This window comes from Arachis stenosperma, chromosome 4, assembly GCF_014773155.1.
Source record: "Arachis stenosperma cultivar V10309 chromosome 4, arast.V10309.gnm1.PFL2, whole genome shotgun sequence".
NCBI classification, from domain to species: Eukaryota; Viridiplantae; Streptophyta; class Magnoliopsida; order Fabales; family Fabaceae; genus Arachis; species Arachis stenosperma.
Genome location: NC_080380.1, coordinates 6902863 through 6929801, shown reverse-complemented (window position 1 = coordinate 6929801; position 26939 = coordinate 6902863). Strand labels below are relative to the sequence as shown.

Below are 26939 nucleotides of genomic sequence, written 5' to 3'. Positions count from 1 at the left end.
GTCTGTAGGCAACAGAATATGCCGTTACATGATAGGATCATACATTACTTGGAGAGGGCTGGGTTGTACCACCTGGCTAGGCTGAACGCGCATTAGTTCTGGTTGGATGAGCCTTTGGTCAGAGCATTTATCGAGAGGTGGCGGCCTAAGACCCACACTTTCCATATGCCATTCGAAGAGTGTACTTTCATGCTACCAGGATGTGGCGTACCATCTCGGGCTGCCCGTGGATGACCAGGCTGTTTCCGGGTGCATGACTGACTTCCACCTGCACATCGAGTGGGCCAGACCGGCATGGGAGTGGTTCGAGGACTTATTTGGTGAGCTTCTGCCACCGGAAAAGAGAAAGTTATACACAATCCACTTCACATGGTTCCATGAGCGGTTCAAGGTGTTACTAGCTAATGCTTTGGAGGAGACCGTGCGCATATATGCACGTACGTATATTATGATGCTTCTGTCGACTCAACTGTTCATGGACAAGAGTGCTAACCAGGTCCACCTTTGTTGGTTGCCTTTTGTGGCTAGACTTGACGACATGGGCAGCTATAGCTGGGCGCCGCTACGTTGGCGTGGTTGTACCGATGCATGTGCAGGGTGGCAAACAGAAACATCACCAACTTGGCTGGACCCTTACAGTTGCTACAGTCATTGATCTTTTGGTGGTTCCCCACACTGAGGCCGCAGGATTTTGACGCTTTCTCTTTTCTATTGGCATCCAGGTATAATTTAATTCACGTATTCTTTCATGTTCATAACGTTCTATATATGAAATTACATACTTACGTGCTATTTTTGCAACTCAGATGGGCCACATATTTGCCCACTTCTGATGGGAAGGAACAACAAATTATTTAGTATCGTCTGGAATTGGATCGACTGACACATCGAGATGTAAGAAATTTGATTTTGTTCTTCATTATTTTATTAGTTCTTCCCCCACTTATATGTAAACATTGATACAATGCTAACTTGCCTCCTGACTATCGGATTGTGTGGAAGCCTTATGGTTCTCTGGACGTACTGGCAGTCATCCATCTGGAGATATTGATTGAGGAGCATTGCCGGTTATGGTGGGCCATCACCAGTCTGATATACTTTGCAGTGATTGAGTGGCATCAGGTAGACATAGTGTTCCCACAACTAGGGGCGTATAGCATCTGCCTGAGCCAACCTTTAACATAGAGTATCTTCATAGTAAGGATGACAGGAGTGGAGAGATAGTTCCCCACTTACTATAGGACATGGCATCAGCATTGGGACGAGCGAGTTCGCTCTGTGTTGAGTGTCCAGAGAGTGGCTGATCCTGGTCCATCCGTTGAGTACCTAGACTGGTGGCACCGTGTTGCACATAGGATTCTGTCACCAGGGATTGCTTTCGCCAACCCCAGGTTGACCCAGGTTTTGGACGATGCTATACTCAGAGGGTCGTCGCAGGCGCCAACTAGAGTTTCAGTGTCGGATATGCCGGATAACAGACGTGTGGAGCGGAGATGACGCATTGGTACACATGCCACTGATCGCGAGTAGTGCTAGCTCGACGACATGATGCAGGAGGAGCAGGTTGGTGGTGATGACGGAGGCCAGGCAGATCATCGCCTTCGTCGATCTAGTGCTAGACGACGGGCTGCTCGTGCTGGACGAGCACCTCCGTCCACCATGATGATGAGGCTGGGTCATCCCGTGGGCACCCTACTGACACTCAGGTTGGTGGCAATGCAGAGGCTAGTATGGGTGGTACACCTTTTACTCACGTATCTATCTCTCAGGTACTGCATGAGTGTAGCACACAGATGTTAGTTGATCTTGCTACCACTACTTTCACCATGGATTTGGACGATCAGCTGGTGTTCCAAAGGTTACCTGAAACTGTAGGTCGATCTCAGACGAGATCTTCTGTACTGATCGGAGATGACGGGTCTGGCTTGTGCGTGGTGGCCGGAGCTATCGTGTCTGACTTGTTGGACTGGCAATGCTACTGATCCTTTGTCACCGGAGGGTGGTGGTACCTGCAAGAGACTCTGATGCTTAAGTTAGCAAGGGTATTAAGCATGTTTTATGTAGAATCAGAGTATGAGTTATACTTGGGTGCTCCAGTGTATTTATAATGTTGTAGAGTGACCTTTGTTGGAGATAAGATAGTTATCTTATCTTATCTTATCTTTGAGTGAAGTCATCTTATCTTCAAGGGAACCGCCCTTATCTCTATAGGCTTGAACTGCCTTTGGATTTGGGTCGTGTTCCTCTATTTGGGCCCTTTTTTGGGCTTTCCTAGTGATTTGGCCGAGCTCTTTGAGAAGAGGTCGGATAAGCCTGCCCTGAAGAGGTCGGTTGACTTGTCGTTAAAATATCCCCGGTCAGACAGTTCGACCCAGGGTATGAACAGTTGGCTGGACCCCAGTTCTATGCGGATTTTGCTGAGATCATACGGGGTGACAACGTTCATCAGTACCAGAGTCCGATTCCAGGTGGCCCGTCTGACCCTCCGTAGTATAGGCCACAGCCAGCGGATGTGCCGTCCCAGGTTCCTGAGACCCAACTCCCGGTCGACCTGAATGAGCCCGCAGGCAGCCCGTACGACACTTGGTTCGATATGGGGGGACGCCACCATCTGCATTTAGAGTTGGGCTACAGGAGGCTCCACCCGGAGATCGGCGAACGGCCAAGGTTAGGCGTCCGACTCAATGTGGCACAGGCTCACACCTACTTGGTCCATTCGAGAGCGACCATGATGTTGATGGTGACCAGTAGTAGCGCCCATTGTCTTATTTTCGACCGTTATCATTGTATGAATTATGACTTATTTATTTTCTGTTAGGGTTAATGACTTGTTACAGTCATACCTGATATAGTTAACTTATTTTTTGTTATTGTTAATGCCTAGTGGCTATTATTTTCGTACGACTTATTGCAAATGACGATTACATTTTGTATCAATTCGTACATTTTGCATCATGGGTTGTTACTATTACACAGGTATATATAATCACCCACTCTACTTATAATCCGCTACAGGGTGTAGCGGATTATGCTTTCAATCAATTTGGTCATAAATCGCTCCGTGACAGGGTGTAGTGGATTACGTGTAATTGGGTTCCACTAGAGGGTGTCGCGAATTACATACAATTGATTTTGTTGCATTTGCGTCTGGAGTTTGCCAATGTTATAATTGTATAACGTTTTATGTTAATCATTTTATTTGTGTAAATTGCCCCAAAATTAAAATATCCTATAACTATCCTTTAAAACAAGGTTTATTCGGTAGTGGAAATCCAACGTGGCATGCTCTAGAGTCATTCTCAACAATTCTTTCCTCTTACATGAACCTCATTTCTCCCACCCCGTGTCATTGTTGTCACTTGCCACAATACAACAACTGAACACAAAAATTCAATTTTTAAATTTTAAATTTAGGATCAAAATTGAAAAAGCTATTCATACCCATTATTTGCGTTCTCCCTCCAGTCTCAATTGCTATTTTTCTTTCGTTTTTTTTTCATCATCATATTTGGTTCGTCTTCTTCTTCACTTCATTTCTCCATTCACTGATATTATTTTTCGGTTTCTTCTTCTTCTTCAGTTCTTTTTGTTCCTAATCCCCCTTTGAAAGTGGAGATTATAGAGTTTGAAGGCAGTTGATGTCACTGTACCCGATGGCTCCAACCTTCAAGAAAGTCGTCATGGTGGAAGGGATGACAGCGGTGGTGGTAAAAGTTACGAAGGTAAAAGCGGTGGTGACGACGACTATGATGGTGGAGGAGTCTAAGGCAGCATGGGTTTGACTGGTCGCCGTGGAGTTTATCGCGGTAGTGAATAAGGGGGAGGATGTGATGACAGTTGTGCATACTAAACACATTGTGAAATGGGTCAAGGTATGCAACCAGGGAGGAGGCGGATGCAGATGCAGGTTCGGCGGCGTTTATACCGGCCTTTATATCCTTCTTGCCATATTCTCTCTCATAGATTTATCAATTCCTTCCTCTTACATGAACCTCATTTCTCCCATCCCGTGTCATTGTTGTCACTTGCCACAATACAACAACTGAACACAAAAATTCAATTTTTGAATTTTGAATTTAGGATCAAAATTGAAAAAGCTATTCATACCCATCATTTGCATTCTCCCTCCGGTCTCAATTGCTATTTTTCTTTCTTTTTTTTTCATCATCACATTTGGTTTGTCATCTTCTTCAGTTCATTTCTCCGTTCACTGATATTATTTTTCGGTTTCTTCTTCTTCTTTAGTTCTTTTTGTTCCTAATCCCTCCTAAAAGTGGAGATTATAGAGTTTGAAGGCAGTTGATGTCACTGTACCCGATGGCTCCAACCTTCAGAAAAGTCGTCGCAGTGGAAGGGACGGCAGCGATGGTGGTAAAAGTTACGAAGGTAAAAGCGGTGGCGACGGCGACTATAATGGTGGAGGAGTCTAAGACAATACGGGCTTGACTGGTCGCCGTAGAGTTTATCGCGGTGGTAAATAAGGGAGAGAATATGATGACAGTTGTGCATACTAAAACACATTATGAAATGGGTCAAGGTATGCAACCAAAGAAGAGGCGGATGCAGAGACAAGTTCGGCGGCGTTTATACCAGCCTTATATCCTTCTTGCCATATTCTCTCTCATAAATTTATCACCATTCATGTACATAATGTCATTATTTAACATTAATAGTGCCCCAAATTTCATATTTCAAATTTTGAATTCAAAGTTAAAAATTAAAAAAGAGTAATATATTCCATCAATTATTTCTGTTTTTGTTTTTGTTTTTATTTTTCTCTTCAGCTCCTCTTTCTTCTTCATCAATTTCACCACCTCTATCTTTTTCATCTTCTTCAGTTTTTTTTTTTCATTATCTATTTCTGTTTCTCTCTTCTTCTTCTTCTTCTTCTTCTTCTTCTTCTTCTTCTTCAGATATCATGCTTGCCACTCTCATTGTCACCCTTTCCTTCCCAAGCTTCTATTCAAACCCAGAAGCCATCCACTGCTCCTTCTCCTACCAGCGACGGTACGTTACCGTTTTCCACCTCATTTTTCATATTCTATTTTTTTGAATCTACATTTCAGCGATCCCTCTTTAATTTCATGCCATATCTAACATCTTGCTTTGTTGCTTAATAATGTGTGCCGGCATCTTTTTAGGGTCGTCAATAGATAAAGGGATTGCATATGAGCAAGAGAATGAAGGGTTCTTTTCTTCTTTATCTGATTCTATTTTTCTGTTCTTTTCTTATTCTTCATCGTCTCAGATCTCTTTGTCACCGGACAACCTTTCTGAGTCATTTAGTGATGCCGTTCCAGGACTCAGAGCTGAAGGAGGCGCATACCGGAGCGTTAGGCTCAGGGTAACCGCCGCAAGGAGGTGCGTTGGGTCAACGTCATTGGCGACATTCACAGGAACAGAGGAGATACGTCGAAGCCTTCAAACGGCTCTGAATCCGAATCAATTACGAAGTTCTGCGAAAATACTTGCTGGGAAAGGACTTGCTCCCTACCTGCCAATCCCTTAGTGAGATGTACCTTCGCCTCAAGCAGTTCTCTGATGCTCTACCTTACCAGGTAATACTCTAATTTCTTCTCCGTTTTTTCTTTCCAATATGTTCCTCAACGTTGCGAATTTTCCTCTTTCGATTGCAGAAGATGCAGTTAGACCTTGCAAGGAATGCCCCTGCCAAGGTTTCCTTAGTTTTCTTGCTCTTTGCGGCATTCTCCACTACGTTAGGGCAATGAGTGACGGGTTTTGAGTGATTGGAAGGGTAGAGTTGAGGGTTCCTCCATTGGTCTACCTTTTGGTTTACGTTACATTTTCGAGCGTGAATGGATGTTGAAATTTTCCATTGTTCAGGTCACTTTCTCTATCTCTCTCTTTCTCACTCATCAGTTAGTATTTGTGATAGCTTTATGGTTCGTAATGCATTTTTGTGTATGACTGCTTTTGTATGCACAACGCCCAACTCACTTCTGCTTCAAAATGGGAGTTCCTTTTATTCTTATAAGCTCCAAAAGAGCCAAAGATAATCATCAATTGTTAATACAAAATTACTCACCTGAACCTGCTTTTTACATGGATAATAGCACTTAGTTATATTTAATCTTTCTTTTTTTGGGTAATAAAATGAAATTAATATTATTATTATTGTTGTTGTTGTTGTTATTGTAAGTACTATCTTATGATTCATGTCTCTTAGTTTTATATAATGTGTTTAAAATTCCAGGGACATGGATTGAAGACCAAATGCATTAGATGAATGATGAATCTGAATTTTTTACAAGGGTATACCGTATTTGAAGCTTGCTAATGAGGTGAACTATTGATGATTTATTATCTATTTTATAGGTATTTTATTTTTGTCATTGTAAGATTTATGGGTCACACTTTCAGTTTGGCTTATTACTTAAAGTCTCACTAATTGATTGGGTTTGTAGTTGATGATAATTTTTTTGGTGAGACTTGATTTTGATTTGGCAGAGAACCTAAGTGATTGTATGGATGTTCAGATAAAGAGATGAGCTGCAGGAAAACCAAAAACCAATATGCAGTCACTGCTATCATCATTACAAGATGTATGCTCTTTGACATAAATTTTGTATTGCTAATATACCATTTCTCTTTAGAATTTTGGAATGTTCCTTTTCTACCCTATATTTTGACTTGCATTCTTAGTTATTACTCTAATGGAAAATATAAAGGAAGTGGAGACAACAAGTTTTCTGGTTTTGTTTTTAACCAGATAGTCAAGAATGAAACTATAAGCAAGAATGATCAGATCCCGAAGATTGTAAATTAGAAATAATGCACCATATATGTAAACGAATGCTGCTATTTTTTATTAAATTATTAACCATGTTGCGTGTACCATATGATGCTTTGTGTCTTTCAACTATTATCATGCAACCAATCATTATATGATTTAACATGTTATTTATAATGTTGATACTGCTTTGATACTGTTCAAGCACATTTAGTGAGATAAGCTTAGCTATATTGTTTATTTAGCTCCATTTCCATGACCCTTAAGTGTTGCATGCAATTGCAATTGCACAATCTTTCCTCACGTCTCCGATTGTTAAATTTTGGATTCTGCCAAGAATTCTATCATTTTTTTCCTGCTTTGAATAATGGTTAATTTCAGGGGTTTGTTTGCCATTGGTAATGGATGCGAGAAGTTAAGGAATCTAATATTAAGTCACAAGGGTTTGGAAGCAATTGCTACCGGATGCAAGGAACTTGCACATCTTGAAGTCAATGGATGTCACAACATTCGAGCTTTGGGGCTAGAATCCATTGAAAGATCTTGCCAGTATGTATGTAAAATAAGGAATGAATTAACCATTCAATAAATAGGCAACATAAGGAAGCATGGGACACATGTTTGGCCTCTTTATATTTACATTTGGTCAAGTTTTTCATTGCTTGCTATGTGTGTTTCTCTGTTTATTTTTCGTTTGTGGTGCTAAGCTCGGCTTTCTATTGGTAGACGTCTTATTGAGTTGGCATTATTTTACTATCAAAGAATTGTTGATGTTGGTCTTCTTCAGGATGGAGAAGGATGCAAGTTCCTATAAACTCTTCAACAGGTAGATTACTCAAACCTTGGGGATGGTGCTATATTTGGTATATCTATTGGCTGTAGGAATTTAAAGGAACTTCATATCCATTGCTATTATGAGGTGCTTCATTTGCATGCCTATTTGGTTTACCATGTTAAACTTCATTTAAAAACGAATATTTTTGGGATGGCTCGCTTTCACAATGCTCTATGTGTAATGTGATATAGGAGAATGACTCTTAACTCATTTTGTCTCAACACACAATTTTACTAATTTTTCCTTTATCTAAATGGCTTCTTTTGGTGATTCCACATTCAAAACTAATGTTAGTCAATAAAATCTAAAAACCATGAGAGTTTGAGACCAGTGAGCTACATGAAAATGAATGTTAAAATGCAGTATTTAACTTGGTTACAGCAATTTATTCACGTCCCATGCATAATCTACCATTCCATTTTTATCTGTTTCATCGTCCAATACTGTATTCCCATTCTGCACACACATGAAAGTGTGTTACGTTTTCTATATATGATATAGTAAATTAATTGGTATATGCTATGATGTTTATGCAACTTTGGCAAAAATTTAAAAACGTTGCTGAAATTAAAACATATTTTTTAGTATGTTACTCATTTTTGTTGAGCTTGAAGATTAGAAGTGTTTCATCCAAATACAGTTTTAGCATTAGTCTTAGGCTTTCAGCCTTTTTTCTCTTATCTTTTAATTCAGTTTTTCCCAAATTTTTGAAAGTTGCAGATGATTCTGTCACAAGTTGAGGTTATTACTGCTTGATTTCGATGGCTGATTTATATAGCTTTATTGCATCAGGTATCATTTGTTATATGTTAGTACTTTCCCATTTTATATTCCAACCAACTATTTGATTTTATGAAAGTATCTTTTTCTTTCCAAAAGATTAATTTTTTGTTGTTAATAGTATATTTTTCGTTACTCTCTCCGCTTTGTTATTTTTTATCTGTTCTGAATCTGCTTTGCTATGCATGTTTTTTTTTTTAAATTTGTTCTCAATTTAGCTTATATGTTTGTTACATGTTTTTGGTTGCTACAACCATTAGCTAAATACATATGATTCAGGCATTCATGTATTCATTTTCTAAATTTGATATTTTGATTTCTTTTGCTTTGTCTAGATTTATTGCAATTTAAATGGTACTTTATATCATTGTTGGTTCTAACCTTTTTCTTTTTCTCCTTTCAGGAAGTTACTGTAGAATCTTTTAATCCATCACCCTTATTTTTATTTTTTTTTTCTATTTTCAGATTTTCTTATTATTATTTGATTCATTGGCTAAAATATTTAAGATTGCTTAGCACTCGAATTTTCAGACAGATTTAAACTATGAATGTAGTTGAGTTTGAGTTTAGTTTTGATAATTTGGGATTAGGTATATTTTGAATTGTACTCAGAAAATAAAAAATAGGATTAATTTCAAGTAATGTATCTTTATCTTATAATAATTATTGTTTTATTTTAATTTTTCGTATTAGTGCAATGATTGGTTTTATACTTTGTTCAATTAAGACAGTGATTCTTATAGATGAAAAAGAGTTTTAGAAGATGGTAGGGTCATTGAAATTTTACAAGTGATTTAAGTTTAAAAACTCAATTTCTTTATTATTATTAACTATTGTTATTCAATTTTGATTTCTTTTTCTTTCCATTATTTAGCATTTTTTGATGGCATATAAAATAAATTTTTCCTCTTTATTTTACTTCTTTTTTCAGTACACTTTTTATTTTTGGCTCCCTACAATAATTATTATGAATGATTTTAATGAAATAGTATGTTGCTTTATGTTTGGATTTGAATATTTTGCACTATTAAGTGTTAAAAGGATCATGTTAATAAAGATAAATAGTCTAAAATAAAAGGTAAAGTGGTGTACATGATGGAAAATATGGTACAAGAAAAAGTTAATGAAAATATACTGCAAATTTATTTATTGATAAATGTTGTACAGGTCAAAATTGACTATTTGAAGTTGTTGTTAGATAATACGAATATAATTGAATGGATAAAAGCCAAGAAACATGTAAATTGGGAGATGCAGTTTTTGAAGAACAAAATAATTCGCTTTAGGCATATATTTCAGGATTTATTTGTTGTGGTTAAACATGATAGAAAATTCAGAGCCAAATTAAAAAAGATTGGGATTAAACCGGTTCTAAAAGGAAAATGAATGAGTTCAATGTTACGAGAACGTGATTTAGTAAAGAAAAAGATTGGGATTAAACCAATTCTAAAAGATTATTATAGGATTAAATCAGTTCTAAAAGTTGAGTGATGATGTTGAATTTTTCTTTTTTTTAGTTGATTTGAATATTATATCCTAAATAATAGTTGGAAGACTTATTTTTCTAATATATTTTTTTTATATACTGATTAATCATTCCATTGTTAAAAGTTTTAAAAATGAAGAGATAATTTACATCATTATAAAATTTATTCTTTTTGTATTTAATAATAGAATTCAGGTTATACAAATTTTGAATAATTTATTTAATAATCTTAGTATTTTTTATTTTTAATAGTTTATTTATCATTATAAAATTACGTAAATTAAATTATTATAAAAAATAATATATATATATTAATTAATAGTTTTTTATTATTTAAATTAATTAAATACTAATTCTATGTCTTTTAATTTTAATTAACATATACGATATATCTAATGTTTTTTTTATTATTTTTGTGCCATGTTGCACGGGTTGATGCAGGCTAATTTTTTCGGATATGATGCAAGGGGTGGTGTAATACCCGGTTATGGAGGTTGGTGGTGTTTAACCAGGCTGTGACGGCGGTCAGCAGAGGGGGAGAAATCGGACGGTCCGATTTCTTGCAGTCACAAATCGGACCGTCCGATTTGTGGGCGCTGAAGATGATTTGTTTTGCTGAGGAAATCGGACCAACCGATTTGAGGGCAGATTTCAAAATTTTTATCAACAAATCGGACCAACCGATTTTGGGTAAGAAAAATTTTCTGGGCGGGCTTTCTGGTAATCGGTCCGTCCGATTTTTTTGTTCTTAAAAATTCGAATGGGCATACATCCGGTTGGATGGTCCGATTTGGGTGTGGTATATATATATAGATGAACCCACTGAATTTAAGCAGCTCATATCATTCTTCTCCTTCGTAGCTACAACTCTCTACATCTCCTCTTTGCATATCTTTTCTTCTCTATTTGTAGATCTCTTCTTTTCTTTGATCATGGATGATAGAGTAAGGTTAAAAGTATATTATGATGGCCATATTTTATTACAAACATCAGAAGGAGTGAAATTTGTGTGTGATAATCCGTTAGATATTGTTATTCCATTCACACTGTCATTTGAAGAATTAAAAGGGATCATATGTGAGAAGATGGATTTTGAAATATCTAGGAGAGTCTCGTGTATTCTGTACAGATATCCTATATCTGTCTTTGGTGGGTTCGTGCAATTTCAAACGAAATACGTGACCGACGAGGCGAGCATGCAAGAAATGTTTTCAGTGTATCTTAAAAGTCGGTCGCGATTGACGTTTATCAAAATGTATATCGAGTTCGAGCAATCTGCAGCGGACCGAGAAATTGAGTTGGAGGAGTACAACAGTGATAGTGAAGAAGACTTCGAAAGTAACTATGAGGTCGTTGATCCAGGTGGAAACGAAGATGAAGCTGACGAGGCTATGGTGGCAGATGTGGCGGACGTGGCAAATGCACTAGCAAATCAGCAGCCGTTTGTGGAGCCAAGTTTCATGCGGTCGTTGGATTTGGATGCCATGCATGCACCGGAGTATCCTCAATATTTAAATGCAGGTGCGTCGTTAATTTAAGTTAAGATTTGTGATAGTATGATTTGTGCATGGGTTATTTGTTTAGGACAAATACTTATGACAAGGGTAAATAGGTAAAATATAGCATGTAATTTGGAATTGTTTAAAACAGGGGTGGTTGGTTCGACCGGACCGGACTGGTTGGCCAGACCGGACCGGCCGGTTCGACCAGACCGGAGCTGCCGGTCTAACCGCACCAGTTCGGTCTACCCAATTGACCGATTTGACAGGACCGGCCATGTAGATCGGATCGGCCGGTCCAAATAGCAGAATGTTAGCGTATGAGTTAAAGGTTGCACCGGCCCGGTTTTGTTGGACCGAACCGACCCGTTGGACCGAACCGGCCGGTTCGATGAGCGACCGGCCGGTTCGGTTTGGAAAAGTACGTTTTCCATTGTTCTGCGCATATTAGTTTGTTACGTTATTAGTTCTGACTACTCTAAAATTTGTGATGTTATTGCAGCAGAGCTTCCCCTTATGCCGGATGGTGAATTTACTGTGGGGATGGAATTCAGTTCTAGGGAGGCAGTAATTAAGGCGATGAAAGATTATACAATCCGCAGAGGTGTGGATTATCGGGTGCATGAGTCAGAACCGACGACATTCTATGCTAAATGCACCCAGTACGGTGCAGGATGTGATTGGCTAATAAGGGTGAGCAAAATGTCCAGGAAGTTCTGCTGGGAGATAAGGAGGTACAACGGTAGTCACACCTGTACTAGGGCCACCATTTCTCAAGATCATTCGAAGCTAGATTCCAACACAGTTGCAGAAGCAATAAAGCCGTTGGTAGAAGTTGACCCGTCTATTAGGGTGAAATCAGTGATTGCGGATGTACAGTCAAAGTTTAACTACACCATTAGTTATCGCAAAGCATGGTTGGCTAAACAGAAGGCAGTGGAATCAATTTTCGGAGGGTGGGAAGCTTCGTACGAAGCCTTGCCGATATGGTTTGAGGCAATGTGTCACAAGGAGCCACACGCAGTTGTTCATTTTGAAACAATGCCTGCGTACCAGGGAGATGACTTGGTTCCTAATATTCGTGTGCTAAACCGAGTCTTTTGGAGTTATTACCCTTGTATTAGAGCCTTCAGACATTGCAAGCCAATAGTGCAGGTAGACGGAACTCATTTGTATGGAAAGTACAAGGGTTGTTTGTTGGTTGCAGTCTCACAGGATGGCAACAATAACATCGTGCCGATTGCATTTGCCATAGTGGAGGGTGAGACATCTGAGGCTTGGCACTTTTTTCTCAGTAACTTGCGACAGCATGTTGTGACACGTGACGGTGTGGGTCTTATCTCCGATCGACACGACTCCATTAGGTCTGCTATTGCTCGTAGTCACGGAGCGTGGTCTCCTCCCAGAGCATTCCACATGTTTTGCATCAGACACATAGAGTCCAACTTTCTGAGGAAATTCAAGGCTCCGTATCTGCAGAAGCTAATCGTCAACATTGGTATGAAATTTACTATTACATTTACTCCTGGACTCAGTTATTGTGATGAACGTTTCTTATGGTGGGCCCATTTTTATGTGACAGGATACTCGCGGACAGTTCGCGAATACGAGACGCGTTACCAGCGGTTACGTGAGCGAGGTGAGGCTTATACCAACTGGCTGGATCGAATTCCGCGTGAGCAGTATGCCTTGGCATTTGATGGGGGATATCGATGGGGTCATATGACAACCAATCTAGTTGAATGCATCAACTCGGTATTGAAAGGGGCTCGCAATCTTCCAGTCACTGCACTAGTTAAGGCAACATTTTACAGGCTTAATGAATTGTTCACACGAAAAAGAGCCGAGGCTGAGGCTCGAATTAATGAAGGACATGTGTTCTCTGAGCATGTAACCTCCAAACTACATGCAAATCAGCTGGCAGCAGGTAACATCCAAGTTAGTTGCTTTGACCGACAGAATGAGGTATTCGAAGTGCGTGAGTGTCCTAGTGGTGTGGAGTATACAGTGGACCTCCGTCAACTAAGGTGTGACTGTGGTGAGTTCCAAGTTGACCGGCTTCCGTGTCGACATGTGTTTGCTTGTTGTGCAAACCAACGTCTTGATTGGTCACTGTATGTACATGATGTGTACAAGATGGACCAGATTCGCCGAGTGTACAGGGTTAGGTTTAGGCCACTCGGGAATCCGTCAACATGGCCAGTTTATCATGGACCTCGATTCGTAGGTAATCCATTCCTAAGACAGGTATCCAAAGGTCGGCCAAGGATGACCCGGTTCTTGAATGAGATGGACACTCGGATGTTGCGTGGTCCTAGGCGATGTAAGTAATGCGGGGCCGAGGGCCACAGTCGTAGTAGATGTCGTCACCGTGCTGGGCCAAGTAACCCGGGTGCTACAACGCAATAGAGCTCCTGCCTTAGCGGTTACTCGATTTAGTGTATGACTTTGAGTATTTTATATATTGTATGACTTTGACTAATTTATATATTGTATGACTTTGACTAATTTATATATTGTATGACTTTGAGTAATTTACATGTTGTATTTTAATTGTATCATGTTTAAAACCAAATCTTTCTAGATATTTACTTCAATAGAGACTTTAAATTTTATAAAAATTCGGCAGCATCTCCTCTAAAAGTCGGACTTTGCCACCCTATTCGGGTCCCATCCAAGTATTTCTCAAACCTGTTCTCAACTATTTCCAAACTCAAACATTCAACAAAATTTAACCATTTGTATGAATAAGTATAAAACATGGTACATAAATAATTCCAACACAAGGTACATAATTAAACATAAAACATGGTACATTAAAAAGTCCAACACATGCTATATAAATAAGTCCAACACTTGGTACATAATTAAGCATAAACCTTGGTACATTAATAAGTCCAACACATGCTATGTAAATAAGTCCAACACATGCTATGTAAATAAGTTCAACACATGCTATATAAACTCAACATCATTTTCTCATCCCCCATTTTACATCTTTGACTAATTTCTTGCATTTCTTTGCAACCTTCTTAAAAGCGGATGGGGTATACCGACTAGCGCTCCGCCGAGGGGGGTCAGCTCTAAGGTTGTATCCTTTTCCCTTTTCGCTAGTAGTTGTACCTATAAAAACATTTGGTAACCAAATAGTCAAATAATCTAATGAAGTCAAATAATCGATGACCAACAAATTCACCAAACAAGTAAATCAACAATGAACTCGATTAATGAATACTCAATTCACATAATCGATCACCGACTAATCATATCAACTAATCAAATTGAATAATCAATAACCAAGTACTTCAACAAACAAATACTTCCAAAATCAACAATCAAGTAAAATAATCAATTTACTACAACCTGTTTTACCTGCAGTAGGCGCTGAATCATGAACCGGACCATCACCCCCATCATCATCATCCTCAGCATCCGCCTCATCCTCGTCGTCGTCCTCATCGGCATCCGCGTCATCATCCTCGTCTTCAACCTCATCCCCATCCGGATGGTCAACCAGAAAGTCATCATTATCCTCATCAACTGGCTGGTAGCTCTCTAGAATGAGACTCATTGGAACAGGACGGTCAACGCCGCTCTGTATGATACCCCTCGTGGCATCATCACTCATACCAGAGTCAACAGAAAATCTCCCTCCGGATGTACCAGAGGAAGTGTGCTGTCGTGGTCTAGTATCCAATGACAATCTACCTGGAGCTATCCCACTCGGTTGGGCCATCTGACCGGTGGGAATGTCTCTATAAGCGGGATATGAGTAAGCTGGACCAGGAGCCATGAACCCAAGTAGCTGGCTAAAAGAACCTTGTTCAATAGATTCTTGGTGCGGAACACTCCAGTACTGCTGATATACTGGTGGAGTCAGGTAATCCGCAGAATGCGTGTCAGGAATGTATGGAGTGTACTGCTCAGGCTCTTGTTGTGCCTGTCTTTGTGAGGGGGGCGGTGCTGTTGGCCGTGGCGATGGTGGTTGCGGTGATTGTGTGTCTTGGTTCTCCTGGTTATGAATAGGATCACCAGCCTGATTATCTTGCGGTTCCATCTGTGACAGCTGCAAGTGGTCACCAAATGCACCTCGGTACCAATGCAAGTAGATATTTGCCTGATGCTCTGAGGGCACCGTGTCATCGACAAGAACTAGACTATACCGGTTCGTCCACTGCATAACCCAGGATGAGTGGGTTCCAGACCAATCCTGATTCTTCGGACCTGTCAAAACTTCGCCGTGTGCTTCACCTAGGTCTCGCTCCTGATCAGGAATACCCTGAGTCAAGCCAAACTGCCTCCGCATTCTATCAGATGCATGCCACTCAACACATTCAAAAGATATAAGTGGAACTGTCGCACTCCAAATAGCAGAATGCTGACGGATGTCAGGAGGAATCACTTCCGGATCGGTCATTCCAATTGCATAAGGCTCCCAAACAAACTGCACACATTATGCAAGTAATCATACCATTACACACAGAATAATAATACGGCTAAATGAATAACCAAGTCAACTAATCAACTCATATAATCAAACTGCACACATTATGAAAGTAACCGAGGATTACACAATTAATAATAACACGACTAATTGCAAACAACTACGTATCTATTACAACAGACCTGTCCTTCTTGCAGAGCATCCAGGTAGCCCCTAAAAAACTCAAGTTTCCTCAATCTGTAAGGCCAATTCACACGTTCCCAGTTATGCCACCTAACATCATGCAATTCGTTAATATACATTTATCAACTAAATTTAAGATACATTATTATAAAGTATTTACTAATTAAGTTTACCTTTTTGCAATCGGAAAGACTCGAGGATTGCTAGGAATCGGCGCAAGGAACGGTAGGCGGATCCAAGCCCAGGCAAGCAAGAGTGTCAACGGACCATCAACCTCCTTACAGTCGACACGAGTTGCCCTACACAAAGCTCTGTACAGGTGTGCCAAGCATGCCGAACCCCAACTGTACTGTATTATCCCGGCAAAGTTACGGAGTAATGGGAGAAACTTCCAGTGCACCCCTGCTCCAGACTTATCTCCAAACATAACGGTTCCAAACAATAACATTATGTGGCACTTCACGTACCTCTGAATCTGGATATCATCAACCAACACTAACCGATCCTTCAATGCTCGAAACCACGTCAACTTGATGAAACTTCCCCTACAGTCTGCCTGCCTAGGTGCAACACCAAACTGATCCAAGCATTCAGCCTCTAACGCCTCATAACTACTCAGTGTCGGTCCCGTAACTGGCAAACCATTCGTCGGAAGACCATAAATTAACGCCACATCCTCTAGTGTCACAGCACACTCACCAACCGGAAAATGGAATCTGTGAGTCTCGGGGCGCCATCTCTCAATCAGAGCATTAACCAATGCCGCCTGACATTGGACAACTACAATCTGTGAAACATAATAAAAACCGGTGTCCCGTAAAAATCCCTCCGCTATTGAATTGTACCGATCCGGCGGCATGTAGTGGTCACATTCCAACATTCTAGATCCCTAAACAAAAACAATAATATTAATAAATTAACAAATTAAACTTGAAAGAATCGAATTCTCATTATCAAATAATCAGCCACACATAACAATCAATAAATATATTAATAACAACAATACAACACAATACTTTACACAAATAACTATTATATTTTCTACTAATATCCAAATAACTAACTACTCTACTTTATTCTATTCTAAGAGCAAGCAAACATACAATAATAAATCAATCACTAACCATTAAAACTAATTAAAACTATTCTATTCTACTATATGTATTCTATTCTATTCAAATAACGACTACTACTAATACAATATTAAGTAAGTGCAAAAAAATTATTTGTTACTAACAATTAAAACTACTTCACATATCTATATTCACACTTAACAGCACACACATTGCACTACTATATGTATTCTATTCTACTGATAGTTAAATAAAATTAAACGCTACTAGCAATAATAATAATAATTATTATTATTATTACATTAAGCGTTGTAGTAATAACAATTATTAATATTAATATTGCTTATTCCATTTATTTATCAGACATCCAAAAAATTTTATAATAACCGTATTATTATTAATAATTATATTATTATTGCAATTATTCTATTAATAACAAAACTAATTTTTATTATAATGAATATCTGAACAACATTAATATCCAATAATCTCTAATATTTTGATTGAACTCAAATATCTAAATATTACTCCACTAATTCCTAATTAACATCATTACAATAAAGTATTACTAATCTCTAACATTATAATATTATTTTAACTAAAATAAAAAATTTTGGATTGAAAACTTACATAATTAGGATGATCAAGATAATTAGCATATGGAGTTCTGGACGATTCACATCTTTTATTTTCTTCTTTTGGCATTCTGGAGCTCATTCAACAATGGGGTTGGGTTTTAAGCCTCCTCCGGATTTGGTCTCCACCTTCGGACCAAGTGCATGCGCGACACGTGGCTTGGGGGGCGCAAATCGGACCGTCCGATTTGCGTACCTTCCCAGCCAAAAATCGGACTGTCCGATTACAGCAACTCAAAACGGACCGTCCGATTTCTACTATCCTAGCCGTCACACTCTGGTCATGCACCGTGAACCACCATATCTTGGTATTACACCACTTCTCTCCCAATATTAAAAATAAAAAACGGTTGATGCACTAGTAAATGTTAAATTAGAGTTTTTTTTTTTCCAAATAAAGAAACAACTCTTCAAATTGCGAAGGAGTACAATGTTTTGGCGTATTGTTCTGTTGAGGTGGATGAAGAGACGGAATATGCCGCTGAGTGGAGACATGCCATCGAAGTGGACACCGGAATTGCCGTGAAACTAAACGACCTTAACCATCACCAAACGACAAACCCATCACTGATATTATTCTTCTTCCCCAAAACTATAACTTTGTCGTTTATTCTCTGTGGGTGCCGCCCTTTTCCCAATTTCCGTTAATATCTCTTTTAATATCTCTCTCCCTCCGATTCACACAAACATGGCTGCGACGACTCTCTCCTCGTCGCTCTTCGCAACCACCACCTTCAAGGCCCCACCACCACATTCTTCTTCCTTCTCACACAACTTCAATCCCTGCACTACTCGCCAATCGCTTCCCAGGTTCCTGATTACTGATTATTGATCCTCCTTCAATTTGAGTTTTGTGAAGCGCTCTGATTTTATGCTTTCAACTTTCTTTTGTGTGTTTAGGGTGCGCGCAACTATGTTACAAGATAACGAGGAGAAAGTGAAAGTGAAAGAATCCTTACCCTCTAAGGTTTCTACTTTTGATGATGCCGGTAAAGCCAGTATTGAAAGTGGGGACTCAACTTCAAGCTCATCGTCGTCGTCCTTTGAGAAATTCGTCATCAAGGTTGAACAATCAGTCAATATCTTTCTCACGGTAAGTCAATTACTTTATCTTCGTTTATATCGTTATTGTGTTCATGTTGGCTTAAGCTTTCTACTTCAACTGCTTAGTGTTAGTGTGGAAGTGCTCAATTAGGAGTATGCTCAATTTCAATTCAGTTGGCAATTTAAGGTAGATAGTTTATAGCATCTGAAAGCTACGGATTTGGCAATGAGAATTCATACTATAACTTTGAGAATGAGAAATCAATACTCTGTAGAATGTTTTTAGTAATATGATGCTTGGTCTGTCATTTCTCATATTGAGGCTGTAATCTTGAATTGGGTGATCCCCTCTCAGGGAGACAGAGGTGGCTTTTTACATAAGAAGCTTGCTTTGATGTCTATTTCTGTTTGCTTATTTTTCGCCTTGTTGATATTTTTCAGGATTCTGTGATAAAGATACTTGATACTTTGTACCATGATCGGGATTATGCAAGGTTTTTTGTTCTTGAAACAATTGCCAGGGTTCCTTATTTTGGTAAGTGCCATTCTTTAATAACTGTTGAGGGGCTTGAAGCTGTCATCTCTAACTCTAATTAATGAACAGCAATCCTTGCTGGTTGCTGCTGCACATAATTTACATGCTCTTTTGAAAGCATGAACATAACAAACCTGCATATGGCCCTTTTGTTTTCTTATAACTTCATCATTCTTAGGAAACTTACAATTGCAGAGCTGTAATTTAGTGAAAATTACTGCACAATGTATTGTTTTAGTTATGAACACAGGGATATACTGTGCATTGGTTGCAGATATTTGGTATTAACTTTTGTGTACCATTATCTATGGCAGCCTTTATGTCAGTTCTTCACATGTACGAGAGCTTCGGCTGGTGGAGGCGGGCCGACTATCTGAAAGTGCATTTCGCTGAGAGTTGGAATGAAATGCATCATTTACTCATCATGGAAGTAAGATCTCGAGACAATTTTCCCTCTTTCTGATGCATTAGAGCTGTTCTGGTGTGCTAGTTCTAGATCTCTCTCTCTCTCTCTCTCTCTCTCTCTCTCTCTCTCTCTCTCACACACACACACACACACACACAATAAAACCCAAACTGGTATCTTATTGTTAAATCCTCAAAAGATATCATTATACAAAATTGGAGTAGTCACCCTTCCATGTGTTGTTTAACATTTGATGAATTTAGTTTAGAAATGGACAAACTTAAGGCTTCAATCAAACGACCATAGTGAATGTAGGAAAAGATCAAGGGAGGTCCCTTGATATAATTGGGATTCAACTGTGTAGTTAATCAGAGTAGTATGTGACTCTTCAAAGATATTGATTCAAGACCCACAGATGTAGTTTATAAAAATAACTTGATAATGGAAAATGTCTTCAAAAGAAAGTATTTGCTAAAAATATCTTAATACTGGCATATACTTTTGGGCGAAGTTTCTGGAAGTTTATAGTGTGCAATCACATGCATGAATTCTATTATTCACAATTTCACATAGTATGCTATATAACATTGGGTCTTTGGTTGCAGGAGCTAGGGGGGAATGCATGGTGGTTTGACCGTTTTCTTGCTCAACATATTGCAATATTTTATTATATAATGACTGTTTTTATGTATGCGATAAGCCCAAGAATGGCATGTAAGTACTAAGTAGTTGCTTTTTCATATTAATCCTGTTTACATCTGTCAGTTTGGTGGTTGGATTTTCATGACGAATTGCTTCTCCAGTCTTTTATTTGATATATGTGGTTTGCGCTAGTGCAGATCACTTTTCAGAATGTGTAGAGAGTCATGCATTTGAAACTTATGACAAATTTATCAAGGCTCAAGGAGGTATGATGGTTGTAGTTTCTTCTCATCCTTTTTTGTGTTAGTATTTCATATGTTTATGCTCTTATGTATATTTTTATAATGAGTTAGGGCCAGAACCCCAACTTTAGTTCGATCCTCAAACTTTCAGTTTCTGTCTTATATTGATTTGTTCTGGAAATGACCATAATTTATCTTCGAAAAAGAAATGGAACAAATAAATAAATAAATAAATAAATGATCTCACATTGATTTTATTACAGAATAGTAGTAAATTGACTGTTATATAATTCAATAACCATATCATTGTCTGAATTCTTATTAACTTATATGCAGAGGATTTGAAAAAACTGCCAGCTCCTGAGGTTGCAGTGAATTATTATACAGGCGGTGATCTATATCTGTTCGGTAAGCTTTCTGTTTTTTTGACCTATAGTTGTCCACTGGAGGGTGAAAATATATACATGGAATCTAACATTTCCCTTTTCATGTTTTCTCAGATGAATTTCAAACGTCCAGAATTCCAAATACTAGAAGGCCTAAGATAGGTAAGCCTCCAAACCCAGTTCCACCATGCATTATTATGCTGAATTTGTTTTGCCCAATAAAATCATTTATTGTCACTGAATCTCACCATACGAAATTATGAATCCAATTTAAGAAACAGCTAATCACTCAATTTATGAATCATTCAGCCTCTGAACATAGTCAGACATTTTTTCCTTCCCATGATTTTAAATTTTCTCTCATGCAAACCCCTCTGCTTGTGTACACTTTGTTAGAACTTCATGTTTTGATGATTGTATGGCAGACACAACACTCTATTGTTTGGGCCTGGTTCTAATTCATGAACTTTGCTAACATTGATGATTAACGATATATTAATTTTGAATATTGTCCCCCTCTAGAGAATCTGTACGACGTATTTGTAAATATCAGAGATGATGAAGCGGAACATTGCAAGACAATGAAGGCCTGTCAAACGCATGGGAACCTCCGGTCTCCGCATTCGGATTCAGCGGATGATGATGGTGATGCTGCACTCTGTAACCTTGAAGCAGATTGCGAAGGAATAGTAGACTGTTTAAAGAAATCTGTTACTTCAAATCCAGCCAAGCTCAAGTAAAATACACGGCACAAACACACTAAATACATAACTCACTCATGAAAGGAAATTATACGAGGCAATGAATAATTATTAGAGTTAGTAAATAGAAATAGATTTCCATCCACAGACACATTATGTATGTATCCCATATATCTCCATACTCAAATGTATAATCATTTTAGTTTTTCCTTTTTCTGCTCAACCGGATAATTTAGTTTCTCTTCTCACATGATTACCTAACTTCGGCTGCAATACCCGTTTTTCTTTTTCTTTTCTTACAACTGAAATTTATTTTAAGGAAATTGCAGAAATAAGAGAATTGATAAATTTGTAGTATATAATTCGGTTTTTAAATAATTGACACATAGTAAACAACATTGATTCCTTGATTTCTCTAATGGCAAATTGCTAGGACAATTTCCTATCAAATAGTAATCATAAAAGAAATGAAAAGAGAATACCTAATTTGTAATTTCCATAATTCCATTCTTCTATCATCCTTATCAGTTTCAATTTGCATGTATTGTCAATCATTTCGTGGCAAAGGGTTTAGTTAGGTTGGCATTGTCATTCTAACTCGGCCATCAACTTGGCGACAATTCACTAGAAAAATCAAACAGGACCTCTCAGAATTTTGCGGCAAAATTGGTTTGTGTCTTTTGTGTTGACAGCAATGAACCAACAGTGCATGCAGGGTAGGCCAAATGCCAAACTTAAATCCAATCACAATCTCCCCTCATCCTTCATCTTTTGATATGATTTCACAATTTGATAAATATATGGTTCTCCACTGCCTCTAGAATCCACACTATGACCCCACGATTAAATGACTAGTTCCGATCCTACTAGCTTTAGAAGATGCTAAAAGAGTAAACTATTTTTATTTGCCTCCTGTGAATGTTGATCCTGTATTTTTGAAAGTCAAATGCATTTTTCTAACAGTTAATGAAAAATTAATTTAAAAGTTCACAAAATTAAGACGTTTATTAATCTATAATTAGAAATGATATTTTATCATTCAAAGTTGTACTCCACAATCTAGAAGAGGTAAATCTTTTATTTTTTTGGCCTGATATCCAAATCAAATTTTTTAAACTGATAGGTTTTAGAATAATATAATCAAACGTTAACTTTTTTCTAATATAAATATTTGTTCATGGAAATATCATCGTAATATTACTAATCAATGTTATGTTCAATAAACAAACCAATGATATTGACTAAATATTCAATCAAATCAAATATGAAGAATTTGACTTTCCTCTCTCAAAATTTTCAATTCACAATAAATATATATAAAACTCTTTTATACCGAATAATATATACAAATTAAAATTCGTAATATATTACTGTTCCATTAAAAAGGAAAATAGCGGGAAGAAAAAATAATAATCGAGGGTTTGAAACTGTGGGTGCCCTGAGCGGTCAGCACAAGGCATATTCCTTTCTTCCTTACTCCGTTCCACACTTCACTCCAAGGCATCTTATCAAAGATCCTCTTTCCCTTTTTCTCTCTCATCACTCATCACTCATCACTTTATTTTCTCTCTCTATAACCACCGCACCTGCCTGTATATTCAGTATTCACTCTGCTCAATCGCCGCTTCTCCTTTATTTTATTTTATTTTATTTTTTTGGCGCCAAAGTCATGAAACTCGATAGCACTAATGGCGACACGAAACCTTCCGGATCCTTCGCTGAAGGCGGCGGTGCTGCTGATGACGACGACGTGCTGGTGCCTCCGCTGAACTTCGCCGTGGTGGACAACGGCATTTTCCGCTCTGGTTTTCCCGAACCCGCCAACTTCGGGTTCCTGAAATCGCTCCACCTCCGTTCCGTTATGTGAGTTTCCCTGTTCTGTTCTTTGACCTTTACCTGTTTGATGAATGGATTTTGATCTGAGAGTGTATTTTCGTGAAGATGTTTGTGCCCCGAGCCCTATCCGGAACCCAATTCAGAGTTTCTGAAGTCTCATGGAATTAGGCTTTTCCAATTCGGGATCGATGGCTGTAAGGTTTCGTAATTTCTCCTTTCATTCTGGTCTTGATCATACTGTTTGAAATGTTCTTTCCTTCTTAATATTGCAATCTTCATCAGCTTAATTAGATTTTACTCTACTGTTTTGATCTGTTGCTTGCTGCGTTGCTGGATTGTGATTCAACAAGTAATTTAAGTATAGCTTTCAACAAGTAATTAGACTTTTTAATTTTTATACGTAGTTGAAGCTTCTGGTGTAAAATCATATCACAAACACTGATTGTGATATAAACACAAGCATGCACACTGCATTATGTGCTGAACTAGGAAGATGATTGCAGTAGGGATTGGTTATGAATTTGTCAGACAATTAGACATGATCACATCACATGAATATTATTTCCAAGAATCTAGCATTTGAATGCCATATATCTGGTTCCCTTTAACATTTCAGTTGAATTATAAGTTCACCTCCACAAGCTCCATATCATATTCACTGTATAATCCAATATACAAACACCAAATGTGTAATATACTAATAGGAGCTTCAGAAGAGACTCTAATGCTTGCTGAACCTATGGCTGGTAGTTGTGCTTGCTCATATGAATTTGGTCTTTATGTGATGTGCTGCTGCTTGTTTCAAATAATATTATGTAGATGAATGTCATTTAAAAGTAGTTTGCCTCCTTGGCTTGCACAGCACAACTGATCCTACTACTGGATTCATATCCAAAGAGTTGCCGAGTGAATAGTGGCTATTTTATGTGCTGCTCCAAGGAAGCCTTTAGAATTAGTGTGGTGATGAAGATATGAGTAGTCCGCAGAAAGTTCCTATAAGTTTAATAAATCTGCTTCTTGCTGTTACATTAGAGAAGGTTTAAAAAAAAAACACTGCACGAGTCCATGGTAATTTCTGTTCTTGTAGCTTCCCTTGTCCAATACAGATTATTATCTTATTAATTGAAGTTTTGAAGCTGCCTGATATAGTGAACTCAATCATACATGTTTGCTTTCCACTGGATAATGACAATTTTATCTGGGAGTTAAGGCTATGCTATGGGGATGCCTTGGCCCTTGGGTTATTTCTCCTAACTGGAAAAGATTCACAATATTAAGTTTTCAACTTATGTCTTAAATTATGTACTATTATATATTCTCAGCGTTGATTACACTTGTTGTGGGTAGGAACCCTTTGTCAACATCCCAGAGGATACTATTCGAGAAGCTTTGAAAGTAGTCCTAGGTATTACACACTCTTTAACTTCTTTACTACAATGTTAGCCCTTAGCACAGCCTGTTGAGTGATATATTAATCTAACGTTGTTTGCTTGCATCAGATGTTAGAAACCACCCCGTGCTAATTCATTGTAAACGAGGGAAGGTACTAAAATTTGTTCTTCTTGTTCCCTGTTACTAACACTTGAGTTATTACCCCCAGACTTAAGGTTTTTAGCTTTTGCATGAAACAGCACCGCACTGGTTGTTTGGTGGGATGCTTAAGAAGATTGCAGAGATGGTGTTTGTCATCTGTTTTTGATGAGTACCAAAGGTTTGCAGCAGCCAAAGCCAGAGTGTCAGACCAGAGGTTCATAGAATTATTCGACATTTCTTGTTTGAAGCACTACCCATTATCATTTTCATGCTCAAGGAAATAGAAATAATGAAGCACATTAGACGGCTGCTGATTCCTTTCAAGGGAAAATTTCCATGATGAAGAGAAGTTTAGGGTCCTTTTTCTGTCTTCTGTTTTTTCTTCGTTTGAAATCAGAGATGGCTGAATTGGACTGTTACTTAAAGTTTGAACTCCATCCTTTTGGTTTTATTTTTTTGGTACCTGTAGGCTGTAGCAATGGTGAAGCATGTGTCAGCTTGTTTAGAGAATACCCCGTTATAGCAATTTATGTAAACTTGACACCACTGGATTGGATGGTTTTGTTGCTCCATTCCCCTTAGTGGTGTTAAAAGATAAAAAGATAAAAAAAAAAAACATTGCGTTTGCTGGTTTGCTGCTATATAATACAACTAGTATTTTACTATTGAGCTGCATGTTTAAATAACTTCTATAATTTTTACTCTCACAAGGAACGAAAGAAAATGAATTCAGTCATTTACCTTAAATTCCCCCCATTTTTTCAGCCCGTCACCATTCATAATAACACCCCTCAACCATGATACAGAACAATAAATGATATTTCTCGCTTATGAATCATGAGAGCGCATTGGTTGAACAGTTCACAAGCACATGCAGTTCTTGGCTCATCATCTGCAACTTTAAAAGTGAGAATAATAAGGGCATTATATCAAACAAGAAGAGATTGTTCAAAATTCAAGAAATGTGAAAATATATGGAAGAAATGATATTATGTTATTATCGTTAGGTAGGTATAAGGGTTTTAATTTCAGTTTCTCTTGGCCACTGTCACCGACCAAGGAACCCTGGCTTTGCCAAATCTATAAGACAAATTATAAGGATTAAGGAACAATAATCTCACTCATCCGCTGTAAAATACTATGATGATTTCTGATGTTTAAGATAACTATGAGACTAGCTAGTATGTTTATAGCAAAATTAAAAGGTGGTTGCTCCCATACATACATATTTCTACAGTGCAGAGATACAGAAAGAAAAATCAATGTGGGTCCTCCTCTTGTATTTTTTTTTCTCACTATGTATCTGAGTGCCCACCAAATTAAAATAGTATCCCTGCTTCTACTAAATGCATTTGAACTGTTGTTTCAAGCTTCATGATCCCTCATGAAGAACAAAAGGCAACTCTTTCCATGAGAATAGATAGCTACTTCAGGTTTCCTTTTCGTGAAGTGTAGGTGGCACAGCTCATTAACTTTGATGCTCTCACACGTGATTAACTTGTTACTCAGTTATGGTATAATTAATATGGTGGCCCTTATCATTAGTGGCCATTTGGTGATTATATTACTAATTCTCTATGCATACTTTTGACCAAGATCAAATCCAAATATCAAAATCGTCACAAAGTTTATCAGAGTATTCATATTGGGCTTAAAGTGTGTTATCTATTTTGTTCGATATATCCAATTATACTAACCAATATAAATTAGATATATGATTAAATCTTAACATACATTTTAGTTCTCATGATTAAGGGAAATCTATACAAAGAGGATCTATTCTCAGGCTTTCCAAAGATAGAGTCCAAATCTTTAGGCATATATATAATATCTTATCTATTATCCTTCAGTGGTCTATGGCAGTTGTTAATATTATTTTTAAATTGCCTAGTCTCTGTCATCCAAGATTTCAATCCTTTGCTAATAGA

At 38.0% G+C, this 26939-nt stretch overlaps 4 protein-coding genes and 1 long non-coding RNA gene across 7 annotated transcripts; 4 read left to right on the top strand and 1 right to left on the bottom strand.

The window, feature by feature from the left end:
• Window positions 1-4808: 4808 nt before the first annotated feature.
• LOC130976347 (uncharacterized) lies at window positions 4809-8994 on the top strand. 3 transcript variants are annotated; one of them, XR_009084648.1, is made up of 8 exons: window positions 4839-5007; window positions 5142-5187; window positions 5301-5558; window positions 5637-5844; window positions 6215-6302; window positions 6469-6563; window positions 7133-8378; window positions 8770-8994. It is a non-coding gene; the product is annotated as an uncharacterized LOC130976347 (long non-coding RNA). The 3 variants fall into 3 exon arrangements; XR_009084646.1 differs by lacking the exon at window positions 5142-5187 and having other exon boundaries at window positions 4809-5007; window positions 5249-5558; XR_009084647.1 differs by lacking the exons at window positions 4839-5007; window positions 5142-5187 and having other exon boundaries at window positions 5249-5558; window positions 6498-6563.
• A 2111-nt stretch (window positions 8995-11105) lies between these two features.
• On the top strand, window positions 11106-13682 carry LOC130974501 (uncharacterized). The gene is made up of 2 exons (XM_057899376.1): window positions 11106-11373; window positions 11854-13682. Exons 1-2 carry the CDS (start codon window positions 11106-11108, stop codon window positions 13680-13682), a joined length of 2097 nt encoding a protein of 698 aa, XP_057755359.1.
• A 1236-nt stretch (window positions 13683-14918) lies between these two features.
• LOC130974500 (serine/threonine-protein phosphatase 7 long form homolog) lies at window positions 14919-16837 on the bottom strand. Its single transcript, XM_057899375.1, has 4 exons — window positions 16152-16837; window positions 15978-16068; window positions 15060-15795; window positions 14919-14959 (listed from the first exon to the last, which is right to left on the bottom strand). The coding sequence occupies exons 1-4, from the start codon at window positions 16835-16837 to the stop codon at window positions 14919-14921; spliced, it is 1554 nt and encodes a 517-aa protein (XP_057755358.1).
• A 1304-nt stretch (window positions 16838-18141) lies between these two features.
• Window positions 18142-21895, top strand: LOC130974129 (ubiquinol oxidase 4, chloroplastic/chromoplastic). The gene is made up of 9 exons (XM_057898883.1): window positions 18142-18496; window positions 18587-18779; window positions 19172-19265; window positions 19580-19695; window positions 20277-20385; window positions 20511-20579; window positions 20892-20963; window positions 21056-21103; window positions 21464-21895. The coding sequence occupies exons 1-9, from the start codon at window positions 18375-18377 to the stop codon at window positions 21679-21681; spliced, it is 1041 nt and encodes a 346-aa protein (XP_057754866.1). The 5' UTR covers window positions 18142-18374; the 3' UTR covers window positions 21682-21895.
• Window positions 21896-23168: 1273 nt separating this feature from the next.
• Window positions 23169-25657, top strand: LOC130974130 (probable tyrosine-protein phosphatase DSP4). The gene is made up of 5 exons (XM_057898884.1): window positions 23169-23505; window positions 23584-23677; window positions 24826-24883; window positions 24978-25021; window positions 25110-25657. The coding sequence occupies exons 1-5, from the start codon at window positions 23312-23314 to the stop codon at window positions 25293-25295; spliced, it is 576 nt and encodes a 191-aa protein (XP_057754867.1). The 5' UTR covers window positions 23169-23311; the 3' UTR covers window positions 25296-25657.
• Window positions 25658-26939: the final 1282 nt, after the last annotated feature.